The sequence below is a fragment of the Cavia porcellus genome, unplaced genomic scaffold (assembly GCF_034190915.1).
Source record: "Cavia porcellus strain 051 isolate PalLab524CR breed Dunkin Hartley unplaced genomic scaffold, mCavPor4.1 scaffold_6, whole genome shotgun sequence".
Lineage (NCBI taxonomy): Eukaryota > Metazoa > Chordata > Mammalia > Rodentia > Caviidae > Cavia > Cavia porcellus.
The window spans coordinates 47,915,697-47,936,590 of record NW_026947489.1 but is presented as its reverse complement, the minus strand read 5'-3'; the positions used below and the strand labels follow the sequence as shown (position 1 = coordinate 47,936,590).

General features: G+C 37.5%; 1 protein-coding gene and 1 non-coding gene across 15 annotated transcripts in view; both read left to right on the top strand.

Moving 5' to 3' along the window:
• Braf (B-Raf proto-oncogene, serine/threonine kinase) overlaps nucleotides 1–20,894 on the top strand; it is a 199,865-nt gene that overhangs the window by 159,613 nt on the left and 19,358 nt on the right. For 5 of the 14 annotated variants that reach the window (XM_063250595.1, XM_063250596.1, XM_063250597.1 and 2 more), the window contains one exon: nucleotides 9,099–16,485. The exons of 2 other annotated variants lie outside the window; for them this stretch is intronic. In XM_063250595.1, the coding sequence (XP_063106665.1) occupies nucleotides 9,099–9,404 (306 nt within the window). In that variant the 3' untranslated portion in view covers nucleotides 9,405–16,485. Of the gene's footprint in view, nucleotides 1–1,058; nucleotides 2,995–9,098; nucleotides 16,486–20,894 lie in introns of those variants that run through there. 7 more of the 14 variants (XM_063250601.1, XM_063250599.1, XM_063250606.1 and 4 more) reach the window with 2 other exon arrangements.
• LOC111758509 (small nucleolar RNA U13) lies at nucleotides 6,319–6,420 on the top strand. The gene has a single exon (XR_002792693.1). It is a non-coding gene; the product is annotated as a small nucleolar RNA U13 (small nucleolar RNA).

The following is a 20,894-nucleotide window of genomic DNA, read 5'->3' as shown; positions in this document are numbered from 1 at the left end:
AAGTGAGGGAAAAAGAAAACAATGGGAGAACTACAGAGTCTGACGCTGCTGTAAACGATGGTGAAGGCGGGCTGTGTTTTCATGTGTTTTTATGTAGGGGAAAGATGCAGAGGGAAGTATGGACCCTGTCAGGAGCTGCCCCTGGAGGGTGGGATTAAAAACCTTATACTTTTTCCATCTCTGTACTACTAATATGTTTATTTGCAAGTTATTCTTGGAACTTAAAATTTTTCCCTTCTTATACTAATCTTCATAAGATCACAGGTAAATTAAAAATAGTTTTGGTAGCTCAGGCTCATCATCATCATCGTAAAGCCAGCTCCTAAAAGTTGGACTACTTACATGTGCCAACTCCTTATATATGTCTCTTGACTGAAAAAATGCATTCTTCAAAGGTCATAGCCCATTTCTTTGCACCTTAAAATACTGGGTATGAATTTTGACATTTTGTGGGTTGGTGTCTTTTTGTAGAATTTCCCTGTCCTTGCCTTTGGGTCATCACCTGGTCCTTCTTATTCATGTGCTGCTAGCAGGCTAAATCAGTAGGTCAGACTTTTGGCTCTGTACATAAGACATTTCCATTGCTGAGTTTCTTTAAAGGCTGAGTTCCTCAGCTGGTTCTGGTTTGACAGTCATGTGGCGCTTTACTTCCTTACACTCCATCTTCCTGCCAAAGGGACTTGCAGTCTGTGCCAAGAGGTATATCATCGGTCTTGAATTTGTATTATTTTTTGTTCCAAGGCTGGCAAGTGATCTACAAGATAAAAACTAACTCTGAGTCACTTTGCCCATTTAGTTTACAGAAATAAATTGTAGTATTGTGGTAGGTTTTTCTTTTTTTTTTTTTTTTTTCTTTTTTTTTTTAATGGAAGAATACCAGTTTCTGTTTTTCTAGGCATTTGTAATACTGAAAACAATGTAAGATATCAGGTGCTTTCTTGTAAAGTATAATGGACTCTTAAGATTTACACCACCCAAATTTTCATTCTGCTTTCTGTTTTTTCTTTCTTTCTTTTTTTTTTTTTATTTTGTTTTGTTTTGTTTTCTTTTTTTCGTAGATTCTCGCCTCTATTGAGCTGCTGGCCCGCTCATTGCCAAAAATTCACCGCAGTGCATCAGAACCCTCCTTGAATCGGGCTGGTTTCCAAACAGAGGATTTTAGTCTCTATGCTTGTGCTTCTCCAAAAACACCCATCCAGGCAGGGGGATATGGTGCGTTTCCTGTCCACTGATGCAAATTAAATGAGTGAGAAATAAAGGAGGGTAGCAACAAAAGGAAAATAAATGAACATGTTTGCTTATATGTTAAATAGGATATTTTTAAAAAGTGAATCAAAAAACACTTGTGTGTTTAAAGACTAGGTATTTTTCTCAACCTAAAATTAATAGCTAACATTGGATCTTCAGTACCTATGAGTTAAAACACAAACATTGCTAAAAACTGGCAGTGCCCGTTCCAGAGACTGTACTTCCAGGACCAAGTTTATTCCATTCACCTGGTCATTCCAATTAAACTTCAGTTTCCTCTTTCAGTTTGCTCATGCAGCTTTTGTTACAAGCTTTCACTCATCACTAGGGACTCCTAAGGAAGACCACTCCTCTGCATATGCCTAGGTGGAAAACTGGTGTAGTTAGCTTGCCTTACTACAGGAGAGCAAGCAGATCCAGTGCAGGGGGTCCCTAGAACTGAGTAATCGTATTGATTTGATGACTGTTTTATTTTACTACAGTTTAGAAAATGTGGACATCCTTTATTTCCTAGAAACAACAGACTAAATAGCTTTTAGTAAATGTTGGGTGCAAATGACCAGAGATACAGCTGAAAGAGTGGCATGTTTGACATGAACAAAGTCATTTTGCTTTTGATTTTTAGTGGTAAAATGTTATAAATTGGAGTTCTTTTTGTATAATACTTCTTTACAATGTCTTATACCTATAGAGGTCAAGTTTTCCTGCAAATGTGTTGCCCCATTATACCTCCCTTCTCCCCCACAAAGTAGAATCTATGAGAATTTGTTCATTTTTCTTTTAGATTGATTCTGGTTGCCAAGCAACCAGGTAGTGAATTTTTAAGTTATTACTTTAGATGATACTTGTGATGCACATTATAATAGTCACCTTAATATGTCTCCTAAAATTTCTGTCTTTTGTATTCCTTGTCCAGCAAGATTCAGCTCATGCTGAATGTTTACTATTCTTTTTTGCATTCCACATTATGAAGTAGTTCTAACATTTTCTTTTGTAAAAAATGATGCGGCAAGGGGCTGGGGATTTAGCTCAGTGGCATAAGTGCTTGCCTTGCAAACAGGCAGTCGTGAGTTCGATCCCCGGTACCGATAAAAAGGAAAAAGACAAAAAAAAAAAAAAAGCAAAAAATGATGCCACAGTTATACAGAACATTCCTTAATTGTGAGTCAAAGAGAACCAAAAAGCAGGGAAGCAGGATTGTGGCCTTTTCAACAACACAGCCATCTCTGCTTCAGCTTAAGGACCAAAGCCAGCCTGCTTTGTCTGTTTACTTACTCAAATTAGATTCGTGGTGATTCTCAGATAACAGCCAACAGCTGAAAGTTACCTTAGCAGAAGACAGTATCTGTATACATGCCATCCTTCTTTGAAGTCAGTAAGGAAAAAAATTAAGATAACTTTTAAAACACTTATATTTCATCAGGGAAATCACTCAGTAATAATTATAGCATACTTTCGCCCCTTATTTGTATAGTTTAAGGTAAGCAGTGCCATCATGAATCATATATTGATTCACGAATTTTAACATAGTGAAAAAAAATCCACTTCTCATTTTTTAAAAACAAGAATAAGAAAAAGACAATATGTTAGCTGGGCACAGTGGCACTTGAAAATAAAAAAAAAAAATAATAAAAAGGGCTTGGACTGTATTGCAGTAGTTAGAGTGCTTGCCTGGCATTCACAAGGTGCTCACTTCAATCTCCAAAACAACCACCAAAAAATAAATAAATTACATTTTGAAAAACATCGAAGTTCATGATTTCTAAAACCTCCAGTGACACACAAAGACGTGCATGTTAGTAATTAATAGGTAGAGTTGTATTATTTGCAGACAGAATAGCAATAATGTTTACAAAATTCACTTGGTCTATAGGATGCACAAATGGTTTCAGCATTTTGAGAACATATGCAAAGGAATTTATTATTTTCTTTCTGGAAGTGTTGGGGATTAAATCCAGAGCCTCACACTTCAAAGGCTCTTTTTCAAGAGTAGAACCCAAGTCCACGTCACTTGTAGGTTCCTTTCATTGTTCCTGTCTTTCTGCCTGACACTGGTTCAGTTCCACACCGTCTACATTTGAATCTTGCCCTTCTTTTTTTTTGAGACAGGGTCTCACTATGCAGTTCAGGCCAATCTTGAGCTCACTTTGTAGCCCAGGTTGATCTCAAACTCGGAACAATCCTCCTGCCCCAGCCTCCCGAATGCTGGGATTGCAGGCATGAGCCACCACACCCGGCACGAATCTTGCCCTTCTTTACCAGTCACTTTGCCAGAAACATTACTAAACTGTCAAGCTGCTTAGAAAACTCATTGTGCCATCTCATCAACACCAGACCATGCCTCTAAGAGTTGCCTAGTAACGGAGTCTCCTTTCTAGAGTTGGCCCACTGCTAACACTAGTGAAAAAAATATTAAAAACATGACAGATGAATTGTTTATGTAACAAGGGTCCAGAGAAGTATGAAACATTAGAATTACAGAATTAAACCAGGTTCCCTTTCTATTTGTCATTGTTGCTGCTGTTCTTACTGTTTTTGTTTCATAGTGATCTAGAAACACAAAAACATAATTTTTCCTAACCATTTCTTTCTAAAAACCTGAGACTTCATGTATTTTTTAAAATTAAAATTTATTTCCTTCAGGAGGCAATCTTTTTATAAAACTTGTAAAAGTTTTAAGAATCAGTGATAAAGCATAAAATTTGTCTTCATTTAAGTCATTTAGGGGTCTGAGGATGTAGCTTAGTGGTAGAGCTCTGTTTCTTATACCCAACACTTGGATTCCATCCCCAGCACCACCAAAACAAAAAGAGGAAATAGTTTGGGGATCACAAGATTTAATTAAATGTTTCACTCAAGTTTGTTTATTTTCAGGTAACATAGTCATTTAAATACTAAGCCAGCAGTCAAAATCATCCTTCTAATAGATAGTAGTTCTTGGTAGCCTCAGCAATCTGCTGCTCCTTGCCAGGTATGGCTCTGCTGGCTGCAGGCAGGCACCAGCTCACAGAGGGTAAATTCACAAAGAAACATGAATGGATGGCAACAGAAATGGTATTGTAACAGTGAGAATCAGCAGTTTTGAACAGTAAGCTTTGGAAGATACTGTATTGAGACAAAACTGGAAAAACAACGTGAATTTGATGCTTGGAAAGTGTGGACACTGCCGGTGAATTCTGTTGTCCTCCAGCAGAAGTCACTGGAATTAATGAGCCACTGTCACAAAGTTCAGAACTAGATGAAGTCCTGAGTGAAGAAATGTCTGAGAAATACGTGACAGCTGTTAAGGAGAAATGGTGCCGTAAGCAAACCAGTATGAAATGACTTCCCCCAGCCTAGTCGTCTGAAATTAGTAATGGACAGAAGACTTAACAGCTTTTAGCAGTAACAGTAACAGAAAGGAAAATTCTCTCAACACTGTACTAGAAGAAAATACCCCATAACTTTCTGCGATTGCAAATAAACACAATATACTGCTTTTTTACATACCTTACGATTTTCAGACTAGAAAGTAGGTTCTGATATTCAGAATTCATGAAACTACTCATGCTAAAAACTAGTAATAAAAAGTATGTAATTCAAGGAAAATATTCTTATTTTAAGCCTTATATAACATTGTAACTAGCTTACATCTCTCCTTGGAATTGGGTCAAAACACTTAAAGTGACTTTCCTATCACAATAGCTAGGAAGGTACATACCTGTAATCCCAGCACTCAGGAGGCTGAGGCAAGAGGATCATACTAAGTTTGAGACCAGCCTGGGCTATAAACTGAGCTCAAGGCCAGCTTGAACTGCATAGTGAGATCCTGTCTCAAAAAGACAAAAAAGAAAAGAAGTAGCTAGGAGTGGAACCAAGTGTTAGTTGTACAGTTAATACTAATCTAATGATGAAGAACAATATGAATTTTTAAGTATTTGGTGTTATACAGTGAAGCAACAACTTTGTAACACAATAAGAAACAAAGTATTCAACTTCCTTTAAAAAAAAAACAAACTTGGTGTGGTGGCATATGCCTTTAATTCTAGCACTTGGGAGGCTGAGGCAAGAGGATTGCAATTTTTGGGTTTTTTTTTTTTGTTGTTGTTGTTGTTGTTTTTATGAGACAGGGTCTCGCTATGCAGTTCAGGCTGGCCTTGAGCTCACTTTGTAGCCCAGGCTGGTCTGAACTCACAACAATCCTCCTGCCTCAGCCTCCCGAGTGCTGGGATTACAGGCGTGAGCCACCACACCCGGCCAACAAATCCGTTGTTTAACATACCAGTCTTAAATGATCTTTCTCTCAAAAGGATCACTGTCAAGGAAATAATTTGCCTTTTTTCTTTTTAATATGAAACTAGTGCTTTATGACTAAAACATTTTATCAGTTATAGTCCTATTTGATTGATAATTACTACAACTAGTTAGCATTTTCATATTCTTTATTTTACTAGTACTCCACTTCTGTGGCTGTACACATCTTCCAGTTTCTCATCCTTTCAAAATTGCCAGAAAGTCCTTAAATTAGAGTGTGGCTTACTCTGCTTTCATTTGACTTTCCCCCTTAAATGGAAAGTAGTGATTGTACAAGAAACAACGTTTTAGATTTTTCATAATATATTTTATCTTTAAGGAACTTTTATTAAACTACATGTATAATGTAATTTAAATTAAAATTTATTTCCTTCAGGAGGCAACCTTTTTATAAAATTTGTTTTACTTGTAAAAGTTTTAAGAGTCAGTCATGAAGCATAAAATTTGTCTTCATTTAAGTCATATGATTTATTTGAAAGTTAAGGACTTTCAAATAAACCATAATATTAGAGTTATCTAAAATTAGAGGCTTTCTAAACCTGCCCAGATATGCTCTGCCCTATTCCTAAATAAAGTCAAAGGGAAAATAAAAACTTAGATAAGAGCTGTGACCCTATTGCACATGTGCTGCAACAGGCTGTTTGTATCATTGAAAGTTCTAAAAGATTCACCATCACTGGCTTAGTTTAATCTAAGCCATAAAGGAGGAAAAATAAAATATTACATTTTGTCCTCTATTTGATAAAGTTAATATAAAAATTTTCAAAAAATCACAAGTTCCTTCAATTCATAAGCATGATGATTGAGTGTTCAAGCCATATGCATAAACTGTGCCTCCCTTAAACCTTGTTACAATGTTGGCACATTACCCACCTGACAGAAAAAAAATCACAAGGAGTATCAGGTGTTTTACTTCAAATAATGTCAGCCAAGTAGAACTACTACTCACTTCCAGTAAAGTGAGAGATGAAATTTACAAATTTTGAGATACACAAAAAAGATTAAGATGACTTTTTTCCTACAAGCAGAACCATCACCTATTATTCCTATTTTTTGTTTGTTTAAATTGTTCTGTGATTTTAGAAACAGTTATAAAAAGTTTTATTGAGGGGCTGGGGCTTTAGCTCAGCAGCATAAGCACCTGCCTTGCAAGCAGGCAGTCGTGAGTTCGATCCCCAGTATTGATTAAAACAAAAAGTTTTAACTATTTAGTTAAACTATTTAGTTTAACCTAAATTATGACTTCCTTTTGTCTTCCTTACCCACCTACTTAGAATCTGAATTTTTAACTGTATTTAGAAATATTTCATAGGACAATTTTTAGTGTGTTTGTTTTGCTTGTATTAGATTCAGAATTTGTTGGTGAGATTTTGTTCTTTGGGGGACTATTTTTATTTTTTAAACTATTATTTTTAAGTTTGTAGAGTAGAATACCTCAACAAAAATGAAGCTTCTAAATCTTAAATTTCCCATTGACTTCCTTAGGTTGAAATATAGATTCTGCTAGATATAGTCATGATGCAAAAGAATATTACAAGTCACTTGAAAGAAATGTATTAAAACACTGAAAATAATCTTAAGACCATAAAATACTTAAACTATAAGCAACAATGGTGAGACTGTTTGTATACAGAGTCTACCCTGAAAAATGTACATATACTTCAGGAAAAGAAAAATTTCTGTAACTACTTTAACACTAAATTATTGAGATCTCATGAAATGAAGTTATCTTAGGCCTCTGCAATTGCAAGAGGTGCTCAAAGTGGTGACTTTAGCTTCTAGACATTTATTGGTATGGCAAACTGCTACTTGGGTAACGTTGGCCACTAAGAGTGCTGCACAGGCATTTTCCCTTTTTCCCTAAGGGCTAGCAGTGTAATGGATTTTCTGTGATACATAACATCCTCTAGGGTGCCCCAAACAAGGGTGGCACCATCTGTTTAAAAACACATCATCTTGTTTTTCTTTTTCTGAAGTGTATATACTTTTTTTTCTTTGTCAGATTCAATTTCCACAGTCTCTCTTAACATGGTAACTTCCTACGACTATTTTCTAGAAGTTTTACTCTCCAAGGTCTTAGCAATTTCACTTTTTTTGGTACCAAACTCTAATCCTTTTAACTAGAAGATAATAGTTCTTTTGTAGTGTGTTGATCTTTTGGCTCAGCAATACCTTGGTTAATTGTTAAAACTAATCCTTGACTAGAAAGACTTTGTATGACTATCTGCAGTCCAGTAGCTGTGTGCAGAGTGGGAAAATAAGTTTTAATGTTTAAAAATTGTTTAGGTGCTGGGCTGGGAATTTAGTTCAGAGGCATAAGCAGCTGCCTGGCAAGCATGAGGTCATGAGTTCAACCCCTAGTACCAAAAAAAAATTTTTTTTGTTTAGGTCTTGTCATCCTAGGCTTGCAAGTCAGCACTTAGTGCTTTCCACTTCCACATTTTATGGTTGTGTGACCTTGGGTAAGATACTTGACCAGTGTATACCCCACCCTACTCATTTATAAAATGAAAATAAGTAGCACAGAGTTATTATGAGAATAAAGGAAAGCATGTATCTATCCAGTGTTCATTGAGACACCTGGCATGTGTTAACCACTCACAGTTACTGCTGTTATCACCATGAAAATCTTAGGATTCCGCCAGCAAGTCACTAGCAGTCTGTTGTGTATTGGGATATGCTGACATTCTCTAGCAACCAGTTGGAGTCTAATGGCATCAAAACAGGGATAGGTTATTCCTAGATTAGTATATTCATATAAATGATCCCTTGGAGGCTCATCAGAAGTAGCTGTTAAAATGTTATGGCTGACTGAATTCTGATAGTTGTCAGTTATTAACCAACCTCCAGAAATTAACTGTAGCATATATAATAGACACTGGCCTTCAGTTATATGTGGAAGATATAGACGAGATGGTAGATGAAAGATAATGCCATGAAGCTCCCAAATTCACTAAGCTAGAGAAGTATGATACCCAAAAGAAACTTTGTGGTTTAAATAATTCCTTATGTAGAAAATTCTGTGCAGTGGCATGTGCCTAGATTGACTTTTTGGTAGTTGGATAGGAGAGTTTAACTGGAAAATGGAAGGTATAATATACACAAATCATTTAGAGCCCTAATTTGTCTTTTATAAAATGAAGAACATTTATGCTTCTTCCTTCCTGATAGTGGCATTATAATAATATAAGAGCTAAAAATGAGAGAAGAGTATTCTGTAATTTGGCATTACTGTTGTACAGTTCGTTAGAATTTTTATTCATTATGGAACAGTTTGCTAATGGATCTGAACCATAATGCATAAAATTCAGCTGGGAAATTATCTTCAGATTTGGTATTTCATTGATACAGCTGAACCTTGTGTGTGTGTGTGTGTGTGTGTGTGTGTGTGTGTGCGCGCACGCGCGCTTCTATGAGTCTCAGCCATTTGGAGTTTAAACTTCTGGTGATGTTTTAGATTTATAATATAAAACTACTCACCTTTCAGTGAGGTTCAAATGAGGCTTTTGTAAGTTGAGATAACTCTTTTAAAATTAGCTCTTGTCCTCCCTCTACAGGAGAATTTGCAGCCTTCAAGTAGCCACACCATCATGGCAGCATCTACTCTTTATTTCTTAACTCTTGTGTTCGTACAGTTCGTTAACATCAAAACACAGTTCTGTTCCTCAAATCTTTTTTTAAAGATACAAAATTTTCAATGCATAAGCTGGTATGGAACAGAATGGAATTTCCTATCCATCAAAAGAGGGAAGAATATTTTAGGAACCAGAATTCTCTGCTGCCAGTGTTTCTTCTTCAACACAAATACCACGTGCATACAAGTCTGCCCACTCCCAGGAAGAAAGAGGAGAGAGAGACCCTGAATTCTGACCTTTTGATGGTCAGGCATGATGGAAAGAAACTGCTGATACAGCTTGGGAAATTTGCTATGGAAAGTCTGCCAGTCAACTTTGTTCTTCTAACCACCAGATCAATTTGTGGCTGATCATCTGATGGGGCAGTTTCAATCACCAAGCACCGTTCTCTTTGCTGTTCTGGGATGTTGTTTGTGGAGCTCTTTCCCCTAGCCGCCACCAGTTAATTTCTGAGGGATGGAACCAAAATGCAGCATACCCTTTCTGCGTGGCACATGGTTAGTCCTTGACAGATTTTCTCACAGTAAAGTTCTCTTTTTGGAAAAGGAGGGTGAGGGATGAGGAGCACGTGAGACAGAGGGCGAGGGAATGCTGCATCTTCTTCCTGACCTCCCTGGTCTCTGGCCTCTGGTTGCCTTGTTCCCTGGGCTCTGCCTAACCATGCAGGCTGGACAGTACTGGCACACATCGCCTTCTTTTCTCATTGGGTCCAGCAATGAAGATGAGGTCTGGGGACTCATTTCATCCACTACATAGCGGATTCTCAGGAAAATACAGTCTAAGTCTTCTCTGAGTTCTTCCAGTCACCAAATACTTACATGGCTACTTGTCCAGGGCACAAAAGGCCATGGATGGTATCTGATTACAAGCCTACAAAACTGCTTAATAATAGTTTCAAATGTGAGGAAATTATGTAATTTAAATGAAAGGTACAAGTTTTCATTTTCTGAGTTTCTTCTATTGTATTTTTATTCAAAGGAAAATAATTTTCAGATTGAATTGAATTGGAATACAACAATACTTCCCACCAGAATTATATATCCTTAAAATTCTATTTTTGTTACATAATCAACTTTTAAAGAAAGATCATTACCCTTTTCTCTACGTAAATATGGGGAGTCTTAGCATAATGACAAATATTTATAATTTTTAAATTAATGGTACTTGCTGGATCCATACTAACATTTTGCTAATAATCTCATTGTTTCTTCCAACTTATTCCTACACTACATTCTAAATCCTCTTTCTAGTCTTTTATCTAGAATGTGCAACCTAAAATAAAAACGGTGGTATCTCCATTCATTTTCTTCCTTTTTCCCAAGCCTGGTCTTCAAAAGGTTGGGTATTGGCAGCTAAGTTGGCACCTGGCAGCAGGTAGAGAACAGAAATGGTAGGGATATTGGGACTGAGGGAAGGCATGTGAAAGCCTACCGTCGGTTCTTTTTGTAGAAAGCTGCTGTTGTATGAGAAGCTAAATCCATCCCATCTTCATACAAATGGAAAATAGAACTTTGTTATAGCTTCCCTTGGCCTTTATTATAGGGTATCATAAATCACAGTAATAGCAAAGAAAGTCACCAAATGTACTAATGGCAAATGTTTCCCTTATGAGGAGTCTAGAATCATTCATTGGGTTTTAGGAATGGGAATCAAATGAGATGATCTTAGCCTAACTTAGCCACAGCCAAGGACCTAAAAGAAAGTCAGCAAGACCTAAAATAAATCAGGGGGTAAGAAATTCTTACTTAAATGTCTGAAATTCTAACTCCTGGCCCCACTATCTTAGCCTATTTGCTACTTACTCACTGCCTTTAGTTGATTTTTGCTAATATACCTGTCATCAGATTACAGCCTGGTGAAAATTGTGGTTTTAGCTCTTACATGAACATAGCCATGTCTTACAAAATTTAGAAAATGGGAATGATTTGTGCTCATATGAATACTGTCTCTATGCATATTATGCTGCCTCTTTTGGAAAAGCATTGGTCAATTGTTCTTTTTTAAAATGGCTGTGTAGATGCTTGTAAACATGACTGAGTTCCCTTCACCAAGATGGAGTCAGGTCTCACACCCAGCTGGAAAAAGCTGGGTTTGACTGTAGCACAGGTTCAGATCCAGCTGAGGAAGAACCTGGGGTTCGGGCCTTAGTGCAGGGCTACCTACACCTAAGGCTGAAGATTAGCTTTGGAGTTTTCTAAACAAATTCAGATGATAGTTTTTTCTTGCTTTCATTTTAGAATAGGTTGCTACTTGATTTGAAAAGAAGGAGCAGACTTGATATCAAGCAAAACTGTGTCCAGAAGCCAGGCTCAGGGTATTGAGAGATTTTTATAGAGAACTTTAAAAATAAAATAAATAAAATGTTTAAACTTTCTTTCCCATCAAATAGTTTTTTTCTGTTTACAAATGACATGAAGAGGTTTCCCTTTGAGTTTTATTTGCTTTATTTTTAGATGCTTAGACTACAGAAAAACTTGTTGAGCTCCTAAGAAAATGCAAGGAAGAAGTCCTTGTTTGTGCAAAGCACTTTATGAGTAATCGTATAGACAGTGTGTGGCTGCTTCACCGATCACTTGTAATGCTGTAATTGTGTGTCATGTCTGGAAAGTGGCTGCAGTGCCTTCTGCCATGTGTTTTTATTTTTGCTAGGGAAAATGAAGCCTTCTGAAAAATTTGAGAGCAACAATAGATTGTTTTTAAATATGTAATATTACCAATGGACTTTTTTTCATCATTAAGCTAGGGTCAAGGACTTGGTTTTTTTATTTTGTTTTGCTTTGGTTTGGTTTTTGAGACAGGGTCTTGCTGTGTAGTTCAGGCTGGCCTTGAGCTTCTGTATACCCCAGGCTGATCTTGAACTAGTGGTGGTCCTCCTGCCTCAGCCTGTTCAGTGGTAGGATTACAAGCATGTGCCACCATACCCAGCAAACACTCAGACTTGCCACTGAAATAATATTGACCAAAAACAAGTAATTTATAAAATATTTGTGAATAGAAAATCCAATGTGATCACTTATATTTATGTTACCTTAAAAGAAGATTCTGTGTAGCTATCAAATTCTGGTTCCTGAACTTTCCACCCAATTGTATTTGAGGTCTAGTCGGACATATTGGGGCACCCTAGAAGGTAAAGTCCAGTCTAAATCCCATGTTACATGTATGTTGATGTTAGAGAAGACTGAGCATTATGTAAAGAAACCATTCAGCATTGTCAGCCTGAAGCTTTGTAAATACTTCCTTCTTCCTGTTGGGTGTAGCTGTGGCGCTTTCATCACGCACGGCTCTGTGGTGTTCATCAGACAGTGTGGGAGCCCCTGCACCCCTCCTCACACTCACTGTCCCCACACACAGCCACCTCGCTAGCCACCACGAACCTCTTCATCTAGTGTTAGTGTGAAACACATTGCAGGGTTCAGGTAACCTCTTCAAAAAACTACCTCCTCAGAATGGGGTAATGAATAGTTATTTATTTTAAAATACAAACAGTCGGGAGCCCTCGAACATGAAGATGATTTAAGATTTTATGTGTACTTGTATTTGAACACTCATTTTGTCCAAAAGGGCATTATACATTTAAGCAATGATACTAAAAAAAAAAAAAAACACACAAAGTGTAGCCCAGAGTATCTGAATATTATTGAAAGCAGTGCCAGATCTGTTTAGGGGTTTATTTCAGAATCTTAACCTTAAGTCAGTTGTGTGAAGTTACATGGTTATGGTATCACTGTACTACCAGTAATGTAATTTTAATTTCCAGTAGACTCAGCAAGACAGCACATCTTCATAATGAGTTAGCAACAACTCCAACAGATGCTCATATAAATAGACTGTCCAGCTAAAGGGGTAGAATGAGCACCCTCTTTGCAAGATTCTCTCCTTTGTCCAGGTTGGTGCCCTTACTGCTAGAATAAACATAAGCAGCTTGAATTAGCAGGTGTCAACCACTGGGCTATCCAGAACCACAGCCAGCATTGGAAGATGTGAATATGAACAGCAAATAACTTACAAGTCATGCAGCAAAATGGTAGAGGGGAGGCTCTAAAGATTACCTTGACAATTTGCCAAATGATCTTATTAATGTGCCTTCATAATGCAATAAAAAAGCTAAAATTTTAGCAGAAATCAGTGATTTATGAAGAGAGCAGCCACTCTGGTTTAACTAAGCTGTGTTAATATTTTTTAGAGTGCAATTTAGACTGCAAAAATAAATCCACTAAAGAGTTTGTAGCCAAAATCACATTTAAAAATGAGAAAACAGGTAAATTTTCAGTGAACAAATTATTTTTTTAAAATGCATAATCCCTAGTATAGTCATATATTTATCATATAGAGAACCTAGGTTGAAAATAGAATTCAGTGACATTTCTAGAGAAACTTTTTCTACTCCCGTAGGTTCTTCAAAGCATGGAACTTTTATACAACAGAAATGTTTGAGACATTTTAAGAAACTACAGTAGTGTAAAGTACTGTATCCTGGGCAGCAATCATGCTTATTGACTTAGAAGAAATTAAAATACAGGACAGAATTTGATTTGATCTGTTTCCAGAGTACTGCTGCTGATCTAGACACTGATTTTTCCAAGTTTGAAGTATAAACTTGCCTCCCAGCACTTGTTTGCAAATGAAGTTGATTGTGCTCTTGTACAAGCCAAAGAGGGAGTCTCCACGGGGCCCTTTGCAAAGGACCATTGGAGTGTGAGAAGGAACACTTTCTGAATCATAGGGCACCACCCCAAGACAGTCAGCACTTGTCTGCAGCTTAGCCTGCAGCTGTGTGGCAGAGGACTCAGGTTAATTACTAAGGCTTAGGGCAGGTGGTAGCATCTCTGCCAACAGAGGTTGTCAGTGAGCCAGAGTAAAGTGGCCAAGGTGTTCATCTTCTGTGCTTCTGGCTCTGGTCAAGTTGAGTACCCTGATACGGTATTGTGATAGCAGTACACTAGACAATAAGCTTTGTTTTCAGGTAGTCTGTTTTCACCTCTATTTGGACATAAATGTGTAAATTGAAACTTGGTCTAATTTTTGTTAATTGTGGAAGGAAAGTAAAAGAGAGGATTCAAAGACTTTAATTTTTAAGGTGACAGGTTAAAAAAAAAGAAAAAACACATTATAGGGACACTTATTCACAAACTCAATACAGTGATTAAAATAGAGACTTTATTTCAGCATCCACAATTTCAGCTGTTTAGTTGTGGTTTTTTGGTTGATTGGTTGGTTGGTTGGTTGGTTTGGTCTTTTTGAGACAGGGTCTTGCTGTGTAGGTCAGGCTAGCCTTTGAACTTACTATGTAGCCCAAGCTGGCCTTGAATTCTTGGTGATCCTCCTGCCTCAGCCTCCCAAAAGCTGGGATTATAGGTGTGCACCACCACACCTGGCTGTTTATTTAGTTTTATTACTAAATCAGTTCCACTAAAATGTTTACTTTTATTTAGTTGTTTTGACTAATTGCAATGGTATAACCAATTTGCATGAGGATACAGCTAATACTGTTTTTGTGGTGCAATTTTTTGGTAAAGAATTCTATAGATTGAAGTACTCTTTGAAAATAGAACTGAAATATATTTATTCATGTTAGCATCAAAAAGTTTTTGTGCAAACCATTTGCTTCCTGGCAGGCTGAGTACATAGAGCGGCACCTATGAAGGTTGGTTCCCACTGGCATTGTGGATGCAGAGGAGTCGGGCAGGAAATGTGTGAAACAGCATGGCCAACAGTTGGTTGACAGGGCTGGAGTGGGGGTTATGAGGACGTTACTGAGTCTCAGCTTTGCTTTAGAAGTCAGTCTCTTGCATTTGTGTGCTAAGCCTTTTTGAACCCACATGTGTTTGGATGGACTATGAGCTATATAGGAAGAAACTACAGACTTAGCATAAGCAATAGACTCAAAGATTGACACAAATGGAGAGGAAATGGACCAAAAAGGGTTGGGAGAGTAGTTAAGTCTGGGGACTAGGGAAAATCTAATGAGGGTAGGAAATAATAACTATTTGAAACAAAATATGAGTGCAATAAGTGTGCTTTTTATTCTAAGCTGTGAAGGGTTTTTTTTTTTTAAATCATTCCTTCCTAATACATTTGAGTGTGTTCCATACCTGATTAAAACCAGCGATATAAACATAGGCCTTTTTATTCATGTTTATTACCAACATCAGTGGCTAACCTTTATGTCTTATTTATCTTCATGTTACATTAGTTTACATACCAGAGAGAGAGAGAGAGAGAGAGAGAGAGAGAGAGTGTGTGTGTGTGTGTGTGTGTGTGTGTGTGTACATGCATGCAGGCCATGTGATCTTTTCCTTTCCGTATTTTAAAGTGCATTAGGTCCTCTGTGTTTCCTTTGGCTGTGCTGCATGGTACAGCGTTTGGTCTGGCCTTCATGGTGTCACCTGTGTGAAGGACTATCACAGTAATACACATTTGGGATCATCCCACTTGTTGGGTGTATGTCTGATTCTTTCCTCATTCAGCAGTTGCTGCTTCTCCTAAGATAGGATTGTACAACTGGTCGGGAGATTGATTTTAGCATTCATCAGCATATGTCTCTCAGTTCTATTCAGTAGTTGTGAATACTCTTTGGTTTAGACCAAGGAAAAGGAAATCCCTCCCCCTCTTTCATGTACTTCTTGGTTTTAAGAACAAGTCTCATGCAAGGGAGAGGAAAAGGAAATGCTTCATGTTGGAACTGCAGTGAATTAATGGCTTCTGTCCACCTCTTGGAACCTCATAGCACCTCACATAAACATTCCTCCTATGTCTAACTGCCGAAGGTTCAGGTTTAGTTCACTTCAGTTCCATTCAAGCATTGAAAGGGTTCTCATGGAGTCTGGGTGTACCCAGTGGAAAGATGAGAGCTCTTTCATTGTCCAAGATCTCTCTGTACCTGCTTTGCAAAAAGTACAATGGAGTAACTATTTTTAAAGCTTATTTTTCAATTCATAAGAAAAAGACATTTATTTTCAGTCAAAAGGATAATGTCTCCCTCTTATCCCTTAATCTTCAATGTTTGCCTAAATTTTTTTTTTAATTCTTCCCCATCCCCATTTCCTGATACTTTGGTTCTCTTTCCTGCTCAGGTCCCTTCATTTGTACTTTGGAGTTTTCTCATGTAAATTTGTATAATGGAAAATATTGTTCCGTTTGGATAGAAAGCATGGAGAATTAAATAAAAAAGATAGCTGAAAATCAGATTGAAGAAAATTATTTGTGTAAAGTTATTTAAAAACTGTATTATATAAAAGGCAAAAAAAGTTCTATGTACTTGATGTGAATATGCGAACATTGCTATAATAAAGATTGACTGCATGGAGAAGTCTTTATCAAGATTATTTCTGTAGCATTTACATTCAGTTAACAAAAGCAGTCAGTGGTTTTAACACTCATTTCTTCCAGGCAGTAAAGACTGAAAAATACACATTTTTGTTTCCTATGTCATGTTGAGTACTGTTGGGGGAAGGGGTGAAAGTTGTCAAGATTCCCACATGACCCATTACACACGCCATGTAACTTGTCAAGGTGTCTTTTGTCCTGTGTTAGTGATGACTGTTATTCTAAGATGTTATAACCCTATGTATCTTTAAAATGAGCACTCGCCTCTCCACAAACACCATTGCCCCAATTTAGTAAACATCAGTTTATCTGTAGTAATTCACATTAGTTGTTTCAGTGTAAGTCATACATTTTATAGAGAATATTGCACACAAACATGTATTTTTGAAACCACTCATGTTTTAAATGAATTTTTAAATGTTAACCCAATTTTATGCATGATTTTATGACTTGATTTTTGTAAATATTACAAAATCTTTGTTTTATTATAATCTTACAATTGCAGTAATACTGAATTTATGAACCCTCATGACCTAAATTTTCAAAAACATCTAAAAGACAAAATATGTCATGTTACCAAGGTTTCCAGAAGAGAGCTAAAGAGTTTTAAAACTTCATGTGGAAACTGTCCATGAACAATATAAAGGGACAGAAAAGTCCTCAAGAAGGCATACGCTTAGGAATGTTTTCAGGTCCTCGACCCTAAGATATCATCATGACTAAGTATTTCCTTAACTACAGTTTCCTTATCTGAAAAATGTAATTTTTTTCCAAATCCATTTTATTTCAAAGAGAATAAAATTTCAAAACACAACAATTGGAACAACAATGGTACATACATTGCGCATTGCCATCCCCAAATCATTCACCCAGAGCACGAGACATCTGCATTTAATTGTCCGAACAATACCAGCGCAAACCTTTCTCATCAGAGAATTGAGAAATTAGTATAACTATCTTAACCATATTTATGTTTATACTTCTGTATTATATAATTATATAATATACATATGTTTCAGCTTCTCACACTAGTGAGACTATGATGTTTACACATACATGTCTGATTTATTCCACTTGAGTACTGACTCAAGTTACATCCATTTACCTAGAAAAGTTTCAAGATTGTTCTTTATGGCTGAGTAGTACTCTGCTGTATAAAAGTACTATATCTTTTTTATGCATTCCTCACTTGATAGGTATTTAGGTTGTTCTGACTGGTCCCTGGAACTAAGTCTATAGAAAAAGTTGGAGTGTTGCCTTCCAACACCAGCTCAGGCTCATCAGTCAGGGAAATGGGAGCCTCCACACTGGCATAATGACCTGTTTCTGCTATTTCAAACTGCTGCCATAAACATGGGTGCACATGTATCACTGAGGTACATTGTTTTTAATTCTTCTGGGAAGATACCCATAAGAGGATTAGCTGGGTCAAATGGAACCTCCAATCCTAGTTTTTTGAGGAATCTCCACACTGATTTTCACAGTGGTTGCATCAGTGTGCATTCCCACCAACAGTGGAGAAGAGTTCTATTTCCCCACAGCCCCTCCAGCATTTGTTATTGCTTGATTTCTTGATGTTACCATTCTTTCTTGGGTAAGAGAATCTCAGTGTTGTTTTAATTTGCATCTCTTGAATGATCAGTGATGCTGAACATTTTAAAAAATGTAATTTTGTACTACTTTGTAGAAATTCATCTTCTAAATGACCTTCATGATTTTAATTGTGTAATTGTGGCCCTACTTCTTCTGTTTCATACAAGAAGTGTTCCCTAAAATTTGTCTCACAATGATAGTTGTCTTGGTTATCATAAAATGCTACTGCAAAAACTGCCATATTAGCTCTTCCAAAATATTGGGCTGAGATCACCACACAGCTGTGTCTTCCAACCCCGTAAAATGTCAGTACACAATAAGTTCTTAGGATAATCTGGCCCAAGTCCTTTCATGTCAGTAACTGAACAGGAAACCCTGAAGGACAAGCATTGCCTAGACTTACAGAGCCAGGGGCCCACCCAAGATCATGATGGTGATATTGGAACTGGACAGAAATGGTTGGTGGCCTCATCAGGCCTGAAATGGACACTGCAAGGTCTACACCATCCACTGCCAATGCAGTGATAGAAAGCAAAGGCCCAGAGCAGAAACAGGTCATTATGCCAGTGTGGAGGCTCCCATTTCTTTTGATTGATGAGCCTGAGCTGATGTCCGAAGGCAACACTCAACTTTTTCTACAGAGTTAGTTCCAGGGACCAGCAGAACCAAGGCTTCTGTATGTTCATGTAATAGGCAGCACTCCTCACATACCATGTATGTTGCATAACTTTGTAAACAGTTGTATTGTTTATGTTGTCACTTCCATTGGAAACCAGGAAAGTTATGTGTCCTGAAATTTGACACCTGATGTCAGGGATTCTTTCACCACCAACCTTCCCATTCACAAGAGTACCTTTCTACATACCTAAAACTTCCAGCTATTCAACAGGAAGAGAAACAGACAGTGCATTAGTTTTGCCCTGCTTGTTTTGGACAGAGAGCAAGCAGCACTGCAACCATTGAATACTCAGAATCTGTCCACATACAGAGGCTTTCCTTCGAAAATCCAGTTAGGAAAGCAGGGTCACCAGAAATAGCCTAAACACAGTGGTCTAGAACTCACAACTGCTTCCTTTGTGACAGGTAAGCTCTAAGAGCTTTACATGTTAACTCTCTTAATCCATTTGACTAATGAGGAAGTTGAGGCACAGATCAAAGTAAGCACTATAATTTGCCCAAATTGACAGCAAGTAAATGGCAGACCTAGGACTGGGATCCAAAAGGTCTGACTCCAGAGCCTCAGCTCCTGAAACACTGTAACAGGTTTTCAAACTACAAGTAGAGACCCCTAGTAGACAGACTTAAATGTGTGGAGCAGACTAAAGAGGAAAAATCTGCATCACAGGTTTTGAAACACTGCTGTTCTATTAGGTATGTAAACACACAGGAAGTTTATTCTAATACATGATCAAACTCCGCTTACTCTTACCTAGTCCAACTCCACCTAGACATATCCAAGATTTGAATCTCATTTCTTCCAGGACCTATGTAAGCCTGGTGAATTTACCTAACCCGTGCACGTTAGAAAATGGAAATAAGGATTAAATACATTAGCACAGAAGATATTTACCAAGGTGTCTGGCCCACAGGGTGCTTTTGCTGCTGCTTCCTTTATATACTGCCATCAGTCAAATCACTACAGTCCCTTGGGCACCCTCCCACTGAAGTGTTTTTCTCACTTACTATGCAGCAGTGTGGAGGCCCATTCCTCTGAGAAGCCTGGTACAGTTTCCTGAGTGCACAAACTCATTTAACAACCCAAGAGTAGAAAATTTTCTTTTGTGGGTACCAGAAATCAAACTCAGGACCTCACACTTGCCAGGCAGGTGCTGTACCACTGAGCTATTTCTCTGGCCAGGGAATGTTATTTTATATTTTAAACAACAACAAATCTACCTTTGAAGTTATCTTTTAAGGCTGGGCATGGTGGTGCCCACCTGTAATCCCAGCACTCAGGAGGCTGAAGCAGGATTACTACAAGTTCAAGGCCAGCCTGAACTACATAGTGAAACAGTCTCAAAAAGACAAAAGTCCCATGAGTCAGTGCCATTCTTGGACTGCAGGGGAAGAAAACAAGAAGTCACCAATAAGCAAGTCTTCTCTGCAAATCAGTGCCACGTGTGGGCTGCTGGGGGAAGAGCCAGATGCCAGCCCCTTCCAGTGCACACCACCACACCAAACCTCTGTAAGCAGCCAGCTGATCCAGAGAAACACAGGCTGCAATGATAGCTATTGAGGTAAAACACAATTTAATGCTTGTAGTGTTTATAGTATTTCACTGGTTTGCAGGTCTAGGGCCAGTGGTCGGATTATCTATTCAGAGGATAACAATACGCAATGTAGCACCTATGGGGGATCTCCTTCTGAAGGTAGTAGCATTTGTTAATTATTATTTTGAAGTCCTGTATCATTCTCATTGTTTTATTGGGTTGGGTTTTATTGTTTTGCTTGATTTTATTATATCCGATGGCATGGGCAGCTATTTCAAAGATAACAAGATACATTATGGTAACCATTTTGGATTTACATCTTACCCTGAAGTCCTTTATTGCATTATTTTGTTTTTATTGGTTCTATTCAGTTCTATTTTGTTTGATTTTTACTATGTCTGAAAATATCTGCAGTTATTTTGAAGGCAAGGCATTATGGTAACCACTGTTGACTTCATATTGTTTTGAAGTCTTACGTGACTTACACTAGTTTGTTTTGATTGGTTTTATTGTTTTATTTTGCTTAATTTATTCTTTAAAATAAAAATAAATGAATTTTAAAAATAAAGTTATCTTTTAATTCAAGTGA